This window comes from Bombina bombina, chromosome 5 (assembly GCF_027579735.1).
Source record: "Bombina bombina isolate aBomBom1 chromosome 5, aBomBom1.pri, whole genome shotgun sequence".
In the NCBI taxonomy this organism is placed as follows: Eukaryota; Metazoa; Chordata; class Amphibia; order Anura; family Bombinatoridae; genus Bombina; species Bombina bombina.
In genome coordinates this window covers 35,690,252-35,708,235 of record NC_069503.1, presented here as the reverse complement: position 1 = coordinate 35,708,235, position 17,984 = coordinate 35,690,252, and the positions used below count along the sequence as shown (strand labels likewise).

At 38.8% G+C, this 17,984-nt stretch overlaps 1 protein-coding gene across 1 annotated transcript in view; it reads right to left on the bottom strand.

The window, feature by feature from the left end:
* The window catches only part of LOC128661262 (uncharacterized), a 279,582-nt gene that overhangs the window by 152,827 nt on the left and 108,771 nt on the right, over positions 1 to 17,984 (bottom strand). Inside the window, exon 3 of the mRNA XM_053715535.1 lies at positions 4,624 to 6,008. Coding sequence (XP_053571510.1) covers positions 4,624 to 6,008 — 1,385 coding nt within the window. The remainder of the gene's footprint in view (positions 1 to 4,623; positions 6,009 to 17,984) is intronic.

Below are 17,984 nucleotides of genomic sequence, written 5' to 3'. Positions count from 1 at the left end.
CCCTTACCTCCTGTAATGTCAGCGATAATTTCTTTCAAACCGGGCCCAAATAAAGGTCTGCCCCTTGAAAGGTATATTAAGTAATTTGGACTTAGAAGTAACGTCAGCTGACCAGGATTTTAGCCACAGCGCCCTACGTGCCTGAATGGCGAATCCTGAATTCTTAGCCGTAAGTTTGGTTAAATGTACTACGGCCTCCGAAATGAATGAATTAGCTAGTTTAAGGACTCTAAGCCTGTCCGTAATGTCGTCCAGCGTAGCTGAACTAAGGTTCTCTTCCAGAGACTCAATCCAAAATGCTGCCGCAGCCGTAATCGGCGCGATGCATGCAAGGGGTTGCAATATAAAACCTTGTTGAACAAACATTTTCTTAAGGTAACCCTCTAATTTTTTATCCATAGGATCTGAAAAAGCACAGCTATCCTCCACCGGGATAGTGGTACGCTTAGCTAAAGTAGAAACTGCTCCCTCCACCTTAGGGACCGTTTGCCATAAGTCCCGTGTGGTGGCGTCTATTGGAAACATCTTTCTAAATATTGGAGGGGGTGAGAACGGCACACCGGGTCTATCCCACTCCTTAGTAACAATTTCAGTTAAGTCTCTTAGGTATAGGAAAAACGTCAGTACTCGCCGGTACCGCAAAGTATTTATCCAACCTACACATTTTCTCTGGTATTGCAACAGTGTTACAATCGTTAAGAGCTGCTAAGACCTCCCCTAGTAATACACGGAGGTTTTCCAATTTAAATTTAAAATTTGAAATATCTGAATCCAATCTGCTTGGATCAGAACCGTCACCTACAGAATGAAGCTCTCCGTCCTCATGCTCTGCAAGCTGTGACGCAGTATCAGACATGGCCCTAGAATTATCAGCGCACTCTGTTCTCACCCCAGAGTGATCACGCTTGCCTCTTAGTTCTGGTAATTTAGCCAAAACTTCAGTCATAACAGTAGCCATATCTTGTAATGTTATCTGTAATGGCTGCCCAGATGTACTAGGCGCCATAATATCACGCACCTCCCGGGCGGGAGATGCAGGTACTGACACGTGAGGCGAGTTAGTCGGCATAACTCTCCCCTCGTTGTTTGGTGAAATTTGTTCAATTTGTACAGATTGGCTTTTATTTAAAGTAGCATCAATACAGTTAGTACATAAATTTCTATTGGGCTCCACCTTGGCATTGGAACAAATGACACAGGTATCTTCCTCTGAATCAGACATGTTTAACACACTAGCAATAAACATGCAACTCGGTTACAATTTTATTTAACAAAAACGTACTGTGCCTCAAGAAGCACTAAACGATTAAATGACAGTTGAAATAATGAACTGAAAAACAGTTATAGCATCACTCTTAACAAACAACACAACTTTTTAGCAAAGGTTTGTTCCCATTAGTAAAATAACACTAATTAAATTTTAAACATAAAAATTACAGAGCAACGTTTTAAATCACAGTCACTATATAAGTCTCACAGCTCTGCTGAGAGAATCTACCTCCCTTCAAAGAAGTTTGAAGACCCCTGAGTTCTGTTAGAGATGAACCGGATCATGCAGAAAATACAAGAGTAACTGACTGGAAATTTTTGATGCGTAGCAAAGAGCGCCAAAAACGGCCCCTCCCTCTCACACACAGCAGTGAGAGAGAAACGAAACTGTCATAATTAAAACAAGCAAACTGCCAAGTGGAAAAATAATGCCCAAATATTTATTCACTCAGTACCTCATTAATGCAAACGATTCTACATTCCAGCAAAAACGTTTAACATGAAAAATACCTAATAAAAGGTTTAATGTACTTTAACAGAGTAATTCCGGTGAAATACCATCCCCAGAATACTAAAGTGTAGAGCATACATACATGTTCATTATAACGGTATGGCAGGATTTTTTCATCAATTCCATTCAGAAAATAAAAACTGCTACATACCTCAATGCAGATTCAACTGCCCGCTGTCCCCTGATCTGAAGTTTTTACCTCCCTCAGATGGCCGAGAAACAGCAATATGATCTTAACTACTCCGGTTAAAATCATAAGAAAAACTCTGGTAGATTCTTCTTCAAACTCTGCCAGAGAGGTAATAACACGCTCCGGTGCTATTGTAAAATAACAAACTTTTGATTGAAGTTCTAAAAACTAAGTATAATCACCATAGTCCTCTCACACCTCCTATCTAGTCTTTGGGTGCAAGAGAATGACTGGAGGTGACGTAGAGGGGAGGAGCTATATAGCAACTCTGCTGGGTGAATCCTCTTGCACTTCCTGTAGGGGAGCAGATAATATCCCAGAAGTAATGATGACCCGTGGACTGATCACACATAACAGAAGAAATACATACTTACCGAAAGACACCCATCCACATATAGCAGCTAGCCAAACCAGTACTGAAACAGTTATCAGTAGAGGTAATGGTAAATTGAGAGTATATCATCGATCTGAAAAGGGAGGTAGGAGATGAATCTCTACGACCGATAACAGAGAACCTATGAAATAGACCCCCGTTAGGGAAATCATCATATTCCTCTGAGAGGAATCGGGCTTCAACAATGCTGAGAAGCGCATATCAACGTAGAAATCTTAGCACAAACTTACTTTACCACCTCCATAGGAGGCAAAGTTTGTAAAACTGAATTGCGGGTGTGGTGAGGGGTGTATTTATAGGCATTTTGAGATTTGGGAAACTTTGCCCCTCCTGGTAGGATTGTATATCCCATACGTCACTAGCTCATGGACTCTTGCCAATTACATGAAAGAAATAATAATTCTGACATTAACAATAGGTTGTCCTGTAACTTCGTTGTTGGCCACCTAATAAAAATGTCTCAGCATTTACATAATTTTTTAATGCATTTCTTTGTTAATATAAAATGTTTTGTCATCAAGTTCGGTTTAAATCTTCCTTATATGACTCTTTCTGCTCATCTTTCTATATACCTATCTGTTTATTTATCTCTGTCTATTTGTATTGTTCTCTGTCTCTCTATCTGTCTATTATCTCTCTATATCTGTCTGTTGCAGTGGCGTCACTAGGTTTGGTGTAACCCGGTGTGGTAACTCATGGTGTCAACCCCCACCCAAGTAATTTTTATATATATATATATATATATATATATATATATATATATATATATATATATATATATATCTTATATATAAATACATATATATACATACACAAACATATATATATATATATATATATATATATATTTACATACACAAACATATATATATGTGTGTGTGGGCAGAGGGGAAGACAGACCACTGAAAGGAAGGGGGAAACACAACTGAAAGGGGAGGGCAAAATATTCCTGCAAGAGATGAAATCATTGTTGCAGCTCAGCCCTTGACAACTCAAGTACATAAGGAATCCATCATATGTTTATAGTTATGACATATTCTGATCATCCACAATATATGTAGCAAATGCCATTTCCTAATAAATAAGCACCATACCATAACATTTGAGCTGAAAATAAATAACACAAATATGTCACCATTCAGAACACTTGTGCTGAAGGGCTTGCCTATCTGTAGCGCAGTGCATGCAGTTAGCGCTCACTGTCAGAACTGTACAGCGATAGACCGGGATGGAAGTTGCTTACTTGTCAGCTCAGCTGCACTGCGCCTGGTTGTGTATGGTGCTCCTTGGCTGTCATAACAGAGCTGACTCGAAGCTGCTCGTACCTCGGCCAGCACTATGCTGTTGCTCACTTCTGGCACCAGATCCCTTCATTTCCATATCACTCAAGCACAACTACAAATAAACCATCCATGTGCATCACAAACGGGCTTCAGTCAGTAGCTGTCAATTAGAGATAATCCAGTGAGATGCTCAGGACCACTCTAGCACCCACTGTTCTGCTGTAACAGTATTCCTCAAATGGGGGAGGCACTTTGGGTGGCTGAGTGTTACAGCCTGGAGGACTGTTAAAGCCAGTGCATGGCGCAGCAACGAACATCAATAATGACGTCACTTAATCTCGAGTATGATGCTTAGTTAGGGAAGCCCTGGCCCCTGCCTCTGTGCTAAACACCCCCTGCATCTGCCTTAGAATGGAGGATTCCTTGGCCCTTCTTTCTTACAAGGGACCACCACCAGCACATCATTAGGAAAGGAAAAAAAAAAAACGGTGTCATGATTAATGAATGTTAAATTAATGTGGTGGTGTCACCTCTTGGAGGGTGTCAACCGGGTGCAGTCCGCACCCCCCTAGTGACACTACTGGTCTGTTTATATTTGAGTAACTATCTACTAGTCTGTATCTATTTATATATCTGTCTATCTCTTTATGCCTATCTGTTTTCTATCCATCTGTTTATATGTCTGTATCTACTAATGTATATATATATATATATATATATATATGTCTTTATCCGTTTATCTGTTTATGTATATACCTTTCTGTAAGTCTGTCTACCAAACTGTATATATCTGACTATATCTAGCTATCATTGTTGTGTGTGTATTAAATTAAACATAACACTCAATCCTTTACTGGCAGACCAAAAAATGGTAAAATATATATTTAAGGCCACACCCCTAGCCACACCCTCAACCACGGCCATTTGCAAAGTGTCAGGGAATAGGCTGGGCAAAAGGTGGCAACCCTACTTTCTAAACATGTGAAAGGTTTCTTCCCTTGTGAATCCTTTCATGCTTTTTCAGATCACTCTTTAGTGTAAAACTTTTTCCACACTCTGTACATGTGAATGGCTTTTCTCCAGTGTGAATCCTTTCATGCTTTTTCAGATCACTCTTTAGTGTAAAACTTTTTCCACACTCTGTACATGTAAACGGCTTTTCTCCTGTGTGACTCATTTCATGACTTTTCAGACTATCTATTCGTGTAAAACTTTTTCCACATTCTGTACATGTGAATGGCTTTTCTCCTGTGTGATTCATTTCATGAGTTTTCAGACAATTTATTTGTGTAAAACTTTTTCCACACTCTGTACATGTGAAAGGTTTTTCTCCTGTGTGAATCCTTTCATGAAATTTCAGAGTACTCATTCGTCTAAAACTTTTTCCACACTCTGTACATGTGAAAGGCTTTTCTCCTGTGTGAATCCTTTCATGAGATTTCAGATTACCCTTATGTGTAAAACTTTTTCCACACTCTGTACATGTGAAAGGCTTTTCCCCTGTGTGAATCCTTTCATGAGATTTCAGAGTACTCAATCCTGTAAAACTTTTTCCACACTCTATACATGTGAACGGCTTTTCTCCTGTGTGAATCCTTTCATGACTTTTCAGACTAGTTATTTGTGTAAAACTTTTTCCACACTCTGTACATGTGAAAGGCTTTTCTCCTGTGTGAATCCTTTCATGACTTTTCAGACTAGTTATTTGTGTAAAACTTTTTCCACACTCTGTACATGTGAAAGGCTTTTCTCCTGTGTGAATCCTTTTATGACTTTTCAGATGACTCTTTAGTATATAACTTTTTCCACACTCTGTACATGTGAAAGGCTTTTCTCCTGTGTGAATCATCTCATGATATTTCAGTTCACTCTTTTGTGTAACACATTTTCCACACTCTGTACATGTGAAAAGACTTTCCCCTGTGTGAATCCTTTCATGATATTTCAGTTCACTCTTTTGTGTAAAACATTTCCCACACTCTGTACATGTGAAAGGCTTTTCTCCTGTGTGAATCCTCTCATGATATTTCAGTTCACTCTTTTGTGTAAAACTTTTTCCACACTCTGTACATGTGAACAGCTTTTCTCCTGTGTGAATCCTTTCATGCTTCTTCAGATTACTCTTCTCTGTAAAACATTTCCCACACTCTGTACATGTGAAAGGCTTTTCTCCTGTGTGAATCCTCTCATGATATTTCAGTTCACTCTTTTGTGTAAAACTTTTTCCACACTCTGTACATGTGAAAGGCTTTTCCCCTGTGTGAATCCTTTCATGATTTTTCAGCTCACTCTTTCGTGTAAAACATTTGCCGCACTCAGTACAAGTGTGTGGTTTCTCACCTGTGTGTATTTTGTGGTGTTCTAGTAGATGAGACTTCCATCTAAAGCTTTTCTCACATTCTGTACATTTGAACGGTTTCTCCTTTGTATGAATCATTTGGTTAGACTGTTGATTTTTCCCTTCTTTAATACATTTTGAAAACTCAGTAAATGTGTGTGGTTTATCTTCTGGGATAATCATTTCACTAGATAAGTCATAAATGTCCTCTTGTTTGATGACTAAATTACTCTCTGTACATAATGATTGCTTCCCAGTTAGTGCCAATTCATCATCATCTTTAAATATCTGCTGTGATATCCCCAATGTTTGTGAATAGTCATTAGTGTCTAAGATTTTTGGAGTTTGCGGTACCATTCTGAGGCTTCCTGTAGTGAAGGATGGATATGAACTATTCACGTGTTTGTCTACATTAAAAAAAATGTAATTAAGAAAAATAAGACTGCTTATTCTTTATAATATAATCCATCTCAATAAAAAAAGAAATTTTTTTTATACTAAAAAATGTGTTCCGTTTTATATTTTTAAAGGGACACTGAACCCAAATTTTTTTCTTTAGTGATTCAGATAGAGCATGCAATTTTAATCAACTTTCTAATTTACTCCTATTATCAAATTTTATTCCTTCTATTTGTATCTTTATTTGAAATGCAAGAATGTAAGTTTAGATGCCGGCCCATTTTTGGTGAATAACCTGGGTTAACCTTGCTGATTGGTGGATAAATTCATCCACCAATAAAAAAGTGCTGTCCAGATGGCTGAAACAAAAAAAGAAGCTTAGATGCTTTCTTATTCAAATAAATATAGCAAGTGAACAAAGAAAAATTGATAATTAGAGTAAATTAGACAGTTGCTTAAAATTGAATGATCTATCTGAATCAGTGTCCCTTTAAATTTATTTACCTGTAAATCACAAATTAAAAAGGATGACATAGAATATAAACATTACTACATCATAGTAAACTTAATTACTAATGAAAACAAGCTATAGGGCCGCATTAAACAAAGTGCATGTGGATTAGGGCTGCAACTAATGATTATTTTCATAATCGATTAATCGGCCAATTATTTTTTCGATTAATCGACTAATCGGATAAAAAAATAAATAAATATTTTTTTCCTATATTTACAATAAAATCCACATACTGAGAGTTATAAATATAAACTTCCGACTAAAACTTTACATTAAAACAACTGTTGGTCCAATTTTTTAAGCAGCAGAGCAAATTTTTATAATTAAGCAAAACAAAACCACAAACTGTTTGAAAAGAGGTAGAACTAGTAATAGGTAGACTACTACTGTTAATAACATTCTGTTATTCACTCTTTCAGAAACTTTGCATTGAAATGCAAAAATTTCAACATGTCCAGCTGAGGCTGGCTCTCTTTTTGGAAAGCTATTTTGCCTGCAGCAGAGAAGAGGTGCTCAGATGGTGCCTGAGATGCATAAATAGGGTTTTGCCAATTTCACCAAGGTGGGCTATTTATCTTTGTTAGTTCCACCAATGCAAGGGGCCTCTCAACAAAGTAAACCTGGACTTCATTTTAACATAAAAATATCTTTAATATCTATATAGTGGTAAATAACCATTTATAAGGTTAGGGGGGAAAAATATCTAGTCCACTCTTAAAATAACAGATATATATGCTTACAGAGGTTGAATTTGGTTCATATTCCAAATAATTAAAAATAGAAAAGAAAAAAAAAAGGCAAAAGGGCTAAAGACTATATATCAGTAAAAGGACACAGCCTTACACATTTATCTATAGAGTACATATAATCAGCAATAGCAAGCGAGCCGCTAAAAATTGTGCAAACAGCTAATAGTGACATCAATTCATATAACAAATGCCATCAATCTAGGCTAGGTGTAAATAGCAAGCTCGGCACTATATCATGCAAAGAATTGTCCCAAATCTCCTGATTTTACATAAACAATCCAAATTATAACTCCTGTCTTATTTTTGGGTTGCACATAAGCCAGGAGTAGTTGTAAACTTAACAATAACCTTATACTCTCCTTAAAAAGTGAAAAGTAAAATGTCTTTTAGGCTAAGGGCATAACAATAAAACACAATACCATGTGCAGGAGCTCATTGGAGTGAAGCAGCTGATGCAGTGCACAGACCAACTAATTGCAAACCAACTAATCGATTCGTTGACAACTATTTTCATAATTGATTATTATCGATTATGCCGATTAGTTGTTGCAGCTCTAATGTGGATAATGTTCTCAGCCAGGGAACAAGTACATCTGTATTCTGGGCAGGAGAGGTGGCATCCACCATCCTCATTTAGCATTGCACAAGCAACTTCACATACAGCCCTGCCCGGCTCATGCTTAACCAGTTGGGTGAGAACATGATGTCTTATCATTACAGACACAGACTAATTATCAGTGTGAGATGTTTTGAGAGGGTGTGGTTGTTTGATTTATATAAACAGCCAAAAACTGCTTTAGTTTAATAAAACTCGCTGTAAAATTAAACACAAATCAGGGGCGGTTCTGGGGTGGGGAGCACTTGGGAAAAAGGTAGGCATAAGTGTAGTTATGGGTGTCCCATGAGCGAGGTCAGGGCAGGGGAAGATGGAGTTGCAGGTGTTCTGAGTAATGAACCAGGTTCTGGGGGTGATGTTAGGCAGTTGTAAGACATGGTCTGTCTAAAAGGACGGGGGGGGTAGTATTTTTTACCCTCCTCATCAGCCCAATGGGGGTTGCTCCTTCTTTATAACGGTCACTGACACAAATGTTCTTAAAGATGCAGATATAAATGTAATAGTTTATATTTATTTAATGAGTGATCTATTCTATATTCACAGTAATTAAAGTCAGCATAATATCTACTTTACTCACCTAACACATATGAGTTCATGCTGATAACAGGCTCCAATGTCTGTGCTCAGGAAGAAGGTTCCCTTATTCACTCCAGTTACATCAATACCTGATATCTCTCAGTGCTCTGGTTGTGTCTGTAAAAAGTATATTAAATGGTTTAGACAGATAATAATAAATAATGGTTCTGATTAACTGTACGTATGGTGTAATTAAAGGCACACATGACAATTCATGTGATACAGATCAGCTGTTTAGGTTATTACATATGTGCTATTGATTCAGCACAAGCATTTAGTACAGTTAGCTCTGTGAGTGTTATAATTACATTGCATGTGATACAGATCAGCTGTTTAGGTTATTACATATGTGCTATTGATTCAGCACACAAATACACTGGTTTTAGCAGTACTGGAACCCAAATACACTGGTTTTAGCAATACTGGAACCCAAATACACTGGTTTTAGCAGTACTGGAACCCAAATACACTGGTTTTAGCAGTACTGGAACCCAAATACACTGGTTTTAGCAGTACTGGAACCCAAATACACTGGTTTTAGCAGTACTGGAACCCAAATAACATAATTTATGCTTACCTGATAAATTCCTTTCTTCTGTTGTGTGATCAGTCCACGGGTCATCATTACTTCTGGGATATTATCTGCTCCCCTACAGGAAGTGCAAGAGGATTCACCCAGCAGAGTTGCTATATAGCTCCTCCCCTCTACGTCACCTCCAGTCATTCGACCAAAGACCAACGAGAAAGGAGAAGCCAAGGGTGTAGTGGTGACTGAATTATAATTTAAAAAATATTTACCTGCCTTAAAAAAACAGGGCGGGCCGTGGACTGATCACACAACAGAAGAAAGGAATTTATCAGGTAAGCATAAATTATGTTTTCTTCTGTTATGTGTGATCAGTCCACGGGTCATCATTACTTCTGGGATACCAATACCAAAGCAAAAGTACACGGATGACGGGAGGGATAGGCAGGCTCATTATACAGAAGGAACCACTGCCTGAAGAACCTTTCTCCCAAAAATAGCCTCCGAAGAAGCAAAAGTGTCAAATTTGTAAAATTTGGAAAAAGTATGAAGCGAAGACCAAGTTGCAGCCTTGCAACTCTGTTCAAACAGAGGCCTCATTCTTAAAGGCCCAAGTGGAAGCCACAGCTCTAGTGGAATGAGCTGTAATTCTTTCAGGAGGCTGCTGTCCAGCAGTCTCATAGGCTAAACGTATTATGCTACGAAGCCAAAAAGAGAGAGAGGTAGCAGAAGCTTTTTGACCTCTCCTCTGTCCAGAATAACCGCCAAACAGGGAAGAAGTTTGGCGAAAATCTTCTAGTTGCCTGCAAGTAGAACTTGAGGGCCACTCGAACTACATCCAGATTGTGTAGAAGACGTTCCTTCTTTGAAGAAGGATTTGGACACAAGGATGGAAACAACAATCTCTTGATTGATATTCCTGTTAGAGACAACCTTAGGTAAGAACCCAGGTTTAGTACGCAGAACTACCTTGTCTGAGTGAAAGATCAGATAAGGAGAATCACAATGTAGGGCTGATAACTCAGAGACTCTTCGAGCCGAGGAAATAGCCATTAAAAATAGAACTTTCCAAGATAACAATTTTATACTCAATGGAATGAAGGGGTTCAAACGGAACACCCTGTAAAACGTTAAGAACCTAAGTTTAAACTCCATGGCGGAGCAACAGTTTTAAACACAGGCTTGATCCCTAGCTAAAGCCTGACAAAAGGCCATGGATGTCTGAACTTTTCTGACAGACGCCTGTTGTAACAAGATGGACAGAGCTGAGATCTGTCCCTTTAATGAGCTAGCCGATAAACCCTTTCTAAACCTTCTTGTAGAAAAGACAATATCCTAGGAATCCTAACCTTACTCCAAGGAGTAATCTTTGGATTCACACCAGTATAGGTATTTACGCCATATTTTATGGTAAATCTTTATGGTAACAGGCTTCCAAGCCTGTATCAGGGTATCAATAAACCGACTCAGAAAAAACACGTTTTGATAAAATCAAGCGTTCAATTTCCAAAGCAGTCAGCTTCAGAGAAGTTAGACTTTGATGTTGAATGGACCCTGAATCAGAAGGGTCCTGTCTTAGAGGTAGAGACCAAGGCGGACAGGATGACATGGTCCACTAGATCTGCATTACCAAAGTCCTGCGCGGCCATGCAGGCGCTATTAGAATCACTGATGCTCTCCTCCTGTTTGATCTTGGCAAATCAATCGAGGAAGCAGCGGGAAGGGTGGAAACACATAAGCCATCCTGAAGTTCCAAGGTGCTGTCAAAGCATCTATCAGAACCCCGCTCCCGGATCCCTGGATCTGGATCCGTAGCGAGGAAGTTTGGCGTTCTGGCGAGACGCCATGATATCTATCTCTGGTTTGCCCCAACGTCGAAGTATTTGGGCATAAGACCTCCGGATGAAGTTCCCACTCCCCCGGATGAAGAGTCTGGCGACTCAGGAAATCCGCCTCCCAGTTCTCCACTCCCGGGATGTGGATTGCTGACAGGTGGCAAGAGTGAGACTCTGCCCAGCGAATTATCTTTGATATTCTATCATTGCTAGGGAGCTTCTTGTCCCTCCCCTGATGGTTGATGTAAGCTACAGTCGTGATGTTGTACCGACTGAAACTGATGAACCCCCGAGTCTTTAACTGGGGCCAGGCTAGAAGGGCATTGAGAACTGCTCTCTCAATTCCAGAATGTTTATTGGCAGGAGGACTTTCCTCCTGACTCCATTGTCCCTGAGCCTTCAGAGAATTCCAGACAGCGCCCCTCAACCTAGAAGGCTGGCGTCTGTTGTTACAATTGTCCAGTCCGGCCTGTTGAACGGCATCCCCCTGGACAGATGTGGCCGAGAAAGCCACCATAGAAGAGAGTTTCTGGTCTCTTGATCCAGATTCAGAGTGGGGGACAAATCTGAGTAATCCCCATTCCACTGACTCAGCATGCACAATTGCAGCGGTCTGAGAAGTAGACGTGCAAAGGGTACTATGTCCATTGCTGCTACCATTAAGCCGATCACCTCCATGCATTGAGCTACTGACGGGAGTTGAATGAATGAAGGACACGGCATGCATTTAGAAGCTTTGTTCATCTGTCCCTCTGTCAGATAAATCTTCATTTCTACAGAACTCTATAAGAGTCCCCAAGAATGGAACTCTTGTGAGAGGCAAGAGAGAACTCTTCTTTTCGTTCACTTTCCATCCATGCGACCTTAGAAATGCCAGAACTAACTCTGTATGAGACTTGGCAGTTTGAAAGCTTGAAGCTAATATCAGAATGTCGTCTAGGTACGGAGCCTACGAAATTCCTCGCGGTCTCAGAACCGCTAGAAGGGCACCCAGAACCTTTGTGAAGATTCTTGGAGCCGTAGCCAATCCGAATGGAAGGGCTACAAAATGGTAATGCCTGTCTAAGAAGGCAAACCTTAGATACCGGTAATGATCTTTGTGAATCGGTATGTGAAGGTAAGCATCCTTTAAATCCACTGTGGTCATGTACTGACCCTTTTGGATCATGGGTAAGATTTGCTCCGAATAGTTTCCATTTCTGAACGATGGAACTCTTAGGAATTTGTTTAGGATCTTTAAATCCAAGATTGGCCTGAAAGTTCCCTCTTTTTTGGGAACCACAAACAGGTTCTGAGTAAAACCCTTGTCCCTGTTCCGACGCGGAACGGATGGATCACTCCCATTAATAATAGATCTTGTACACAGCGTAGAAACGCGGTCTTTCTTTATTTGGTTTGTTGACAACCTTGACAGATGAACTCTCCCTCTTGGGGGAGAGGATTTGAGTCTAGAAGGTATCCCTGAGATATGAATCTCTAGCGCCCAGGGATCCTGGACAATCTCTTGCCAAGCCTGGGCGAAGAGAGAGAGTCTGCCCCCCACTAGATCCGGTCCCGGATCGGGGGCCCTCGGTTCATGCTGTCTTTGAGGCCAGCAGCAGGTTTACTGGCTGCTTGCCCTTGTTCCAGGACTGGGTTAGGCTTCCAGCCTTGTCTGTAACGAGCAACAGTTCCTCCCTGTTTTGGAGCAGTGGAGGGTGGCGCTGCTCCCCTGCTCTTGAAACTTCCGAAAGGGACGGAAAATTAGACTGTCTAGCCTTAGCTTTGGCTTTGTTTGAGGTAGAGCGTGGCCCTTACCTCCTGTAATGTCAGCAATAATTTCTTTCAAACCGGGCCCAAATAAAGTTTGCCCCATTGAAAGGTATATTAAGTAATTTGGACTTAGAGTTACATCAGCCCGACCAGGATTTTAGCCACAGCGCCCTCGCGTGCCTGAATGGCGAATCCTGAATTCTTAGCCGTAAGTCTTGGTTAAATGTACTACGGCCCCTCCGAAATGAATGAATTAGCTAGTTTAAGGACTCTTAAGCCTGTCCGTAATGTCGTCCAGCGTAGCTGAACTGAGGTTCCTCATTCTAGAGACTCAATCCAAAATGCTGCCGGCAGCCGAGATCGGCGCGATGCATGCAAGGGGTTGCAATATAAACCTTGTTGAACAAACATTTTCTTAAGGTAACCCTCTCTAATTTTTTATCCATAGGATCTGAAAAAAGCACAGCTATCCTCCACCGGGATAGTGGTACGCTTAGCTAAAGTCGAAACTGCTCCCTCCACCTTAGGGACGTTTGACATAAGTCCCGTGTTGGTGGCGTCTATAGGAAACATCTTTCTAAATATTGGAGGGGGTGAGAACGGCACACCGGGTCTGTCCACTCCTTAAGTAACAATTTCAGTTAATCTCTTAGGTATAGGAAAACGTCAGTACTCGCGGTACCGCAAAGTATTTATCCAACCTACACATTTTCTCTGGTATTGCAACAGCGTTACAATCGTTGAGAGCTGCTAAGACTCCCCTTAGTAATACACGGAGGTTTTCCAATTTAAACTTAAAAATTTGAAATATCTGAATCCCAATCTGTTGGATCAGAACCGTCACCCTACAGAATGAAGCTCTCCGTCCTCATGCTCTGCAGCTGTGACGCAGTATCAGCCATGCCCTAGAATTATCAGCGCACTCTGTTCTCACCCCAGAGTGATCACGCTTGCCACTAGTTCTGGTAAATTTAGCCAAAACTTCAGTCATAAAGTAGCCATATCTTGTAATGTTATCTGTAATGGCTGCCCAGATGTAATAGGCGCCCATAACATCACGCACCTCCGGGCGGGAGATGCAGGTACTGACACGTGAGGCGAGTTAGTCGGCATAACTCTCCCTCGCTGTTTGGTGAAATTTGTTCAATTTGTACAGATTGGCTTTTATTTAAGGTAGCATCAATACAGCTAGTACATAAATTTCTATTGGCTACACCTTGGCATTGGAACAAATGACAAGGTATCTTCCTCTGAATCAGACATGTTTAACACACTAGCAAGAAACATGCAACTCGGTTACCAAGTATATTTAATACAAACGTTATTGTGCCTCAAAACACTAAACGATTAATTGACAGTTGAAATAATGAACTGAAAAACAGTTATAGCATCACTCTTAACAAACAACACAACTTTTTAGCAAAGGTTTGTATCCCATTAGTAAAATAACACTAATTAAATTTTTAAACATAAAAATTACAGAGCAAGTTTTAAATCACAGTCACTATTAAATCTCACAGCTCTGCTGAGAGAATCTACTTCCCTTCAAAGAAGTTTGAAGACCCCCAGAGTTCTGTCCAAAGATGAACCGGATCATGCAGAAAACTATAAGTGTAACTGACTGAAATTTTTTGATGCGTAGCAAAGAGCGCCAAAAAACGGCCCCCCTCCCCCTCACACACAGCAGTGAGAGAGAAACGAAACTGTCATAATCAAAACAAGCAGACTGCCCAAGTGGAAAAATAATGCCCAATATTTATTCACTCAGTACCTCAGAAATGCAAACGATTCTACCATTCCCCGCAAAACGTTTAACATGCATTAACTACCTATTACAAGGTTTAATGTACTTTTTCAGAGTAATTCCGGTGAAATACCATCCCCAGAATACTGAAAGTGTAGAGTATACATACATGTCATTATATCGGTATAGCAGGATTTATCATCAATTCCATTCAGAAAATAAAAACTGCTACATACCTCAATGCAGATTCAACTGCCCGCTGTCCCCTGATCTGAAGCTTTTAACCTCCCCTCAGATGGCCGGGAGGAAACAGCAATATGATCTTAACTACTCCGGTTAAAATCATAATAAAAAACTCTGGTAGATTCTTCTTCAAACTCTGCCAGAGAAGTAATAACACGCTCCGGTGCTATCTGTAAAATAACAAAACTTTTGATTGAAGTTATAAAAACTAAGTATAATCACCATAGTCCTCTCACACCTCATATCTAGTCTTTGGGTGCACGCGAATGATGGGGGTGACGTTAGAGGGGAGGAGCTATATAGCAACTCTGCTGGGTGAATCCTCTTGCACTTCCTGTAGGGGAAGCAGATAATATCCCAGAAGTAATGTGACCCGTGGACTGAATCACCCATAACGAAGAAAACACTGGTTTTAGCAATACTGGAACCCAACATACCCTGGTTTTAGCAATACTGGAACCCAAATACAATGGTTTTAGCAGTATGGGAACCACCATTAAACTATTTCCTGTGCCTGGCTGAGTAATGGGTTATAAATTAAACATACAGATCTCCTTTTTTTTCTATTCATCTTTTTACAACTTTGCACTGTGGAGACTTGGTGCAAATTTAGATAAAAACAACAACAAACAAACAAACAAGCAGACTTTAAAACAACCAACCCAGATTCAACTATGTTAGATTCCCTTAGGACATTGGTCACTTTTAGCTGTATATATATATATATATATTCACACACACTATACACAGTTATCTTTGTAATGTTACTTGATGTAACATTACTTTATGTAATTCTATATTTTTAAAGCTATCACCCTACGGAAAGTTTCATTTCACACAAAATCTAGGATTATACCATTGTTGTATTTAATGAATATGTAGATGTTACCCATGTGTAAGTGTGTGTATATATGTGTGTATATATGTGTATATATATCTATATATATATATTATATATATATATATAATATATATATATTATATAATATTATATCATATAGTGTGTGGTGTGTATATATATATATATTTATATAATGTGTGAGTATATCTATATATATATATATATATAATAATATATATATATATATATAATATGTTGTGTGGTGTGTCAATATATATATATATATAATCTCGTGTGTGTGTGTGTGATTTGTATTATATCATATATATAATGTGTGTGTGTGGTGGTGTGTGTTGTGTGTGTGTGTGTGAGTGTGTGTATGTAATGTAGTGTATGTATGTATATAATATATACTGCGTGTGTGTATAATATATCAATATCTCTAACTAAATATATAATATATCATATATATATGGTGTGTGTGAGAATGTATGAATGTATGTATGTGTGTATATCATCTATATCTATATATAATATACTCTTAATATATATCAATATGTGTATGTATGAATATTATATATATATATATATATACTGAGTGTGTGTATATGTGTATGTATATATATATATATATATATATATATACAAATACACACACACACAACACAAATATATATATATACGGTGTGTGTGTGTGTGTTTGTGTGTATGTATGTGTGTGTGTGTGTGTATATAGATTGTGTGTGTAGTGTGTGTGTGTGGTGTGTGTGTGTATGTATGTATGTATGTATATATATATATAATACTGAGTGTGTGTATATATTGTGTATGTATATATCTATATTATATATATTATAATATATATATATATATATATATATATATATACACACACACAAACAAAATATATAAATATGGTGTGTGTGTATGTATGTATGTGTGTGTGTATATATTATATATATAGTTATACTATATATATATATATGTGTGTGTGTGCGCGCGTGTGTGTGTATGTATATATATATATACTGAGTGTGTGTGTATGTATGTGTGTGTATATATATATTATATATATATATGTTTATGTAGTATAACTACATATGAAATGAAGTGAAATTGAGTCTTTATAGAAGATATTACATAGGGAGTCAAGACAGACTTCTTTTTTTATACCCCTAAGACATGTTAGGTCGCTCTTGGACCCCTTAGAAATTTTATTATCTGTTTGGTGTGGAGTAGTATTAAGTCCAATGCTGTGGATAAACTAACAGAAAGAAAAACTAAAAGGGAAGGTTTTACATAATGTGATATAGACAAACAATAAAGAAAGAAAAAAGTCCCCCAACTGGGTTAATAGTTAAGAACCTAACCTAGCTATCTAACGTTCCATATGCAATAGGGAGGATAAATTATACCCCTATCCCCCTACACAAAGATGAGGGTATAAATAAATGTGACTATTTGACAAAGGATCCTCTTGATATCTGTCTTAAATGATGAGATCTTATGTTATAGCAATCTTTTTGGAGAGGAGTGGGGCTATTATCAATGTTGTAGCAAAGAATATAGTGAGAGATTAGTAACTGCAGCAACAATAGTAACCAAGACTTAAAAAAAACTACTATACTATATGATATGAATTACTGAGGTATTCATGTTACATACTTGAAAGTGAATAGTGACCCAACATATTTCTGCTGTTTCATAAAGAATACCGCCCAATACCATCACTATAATGTTGGGATACATAGCTGTTCTCTGTACATGTCATCTAATGCAAATATAATACTACCCTCCCTGTGGCCTCGGCCGCCAGCCGCCAGGGGCAAGGACTGTGCGTTTCCACAAACATGTAGGCTATTTATTATTTATTTTCCCCTAGATAGCCTTCCTTCAGTACAATAGTATGAGGAAGAATATGCTATTTTATAAAAATCTAAAATTAAGCATCTTAGAGTAGCAGGCTGTGTAGGGTAGAGTGAGGTATGTGGCATATCCAAGCTATCGCATCCTATACTTAATTAACTGAAACTAAACAACATGTGAACAACAAAACATCTCTGCCAACGGACACCTTTCAAATGAGTCCCTTATGGTTTTCTCTGTTCAACCTCCTAGATGAATTGAGCCAAAGTCACATCTGCGTCAGCACAACAGGATAGTTGTTTAACCCCTGCTAGCTGACATTACATAATCTAGCCTTT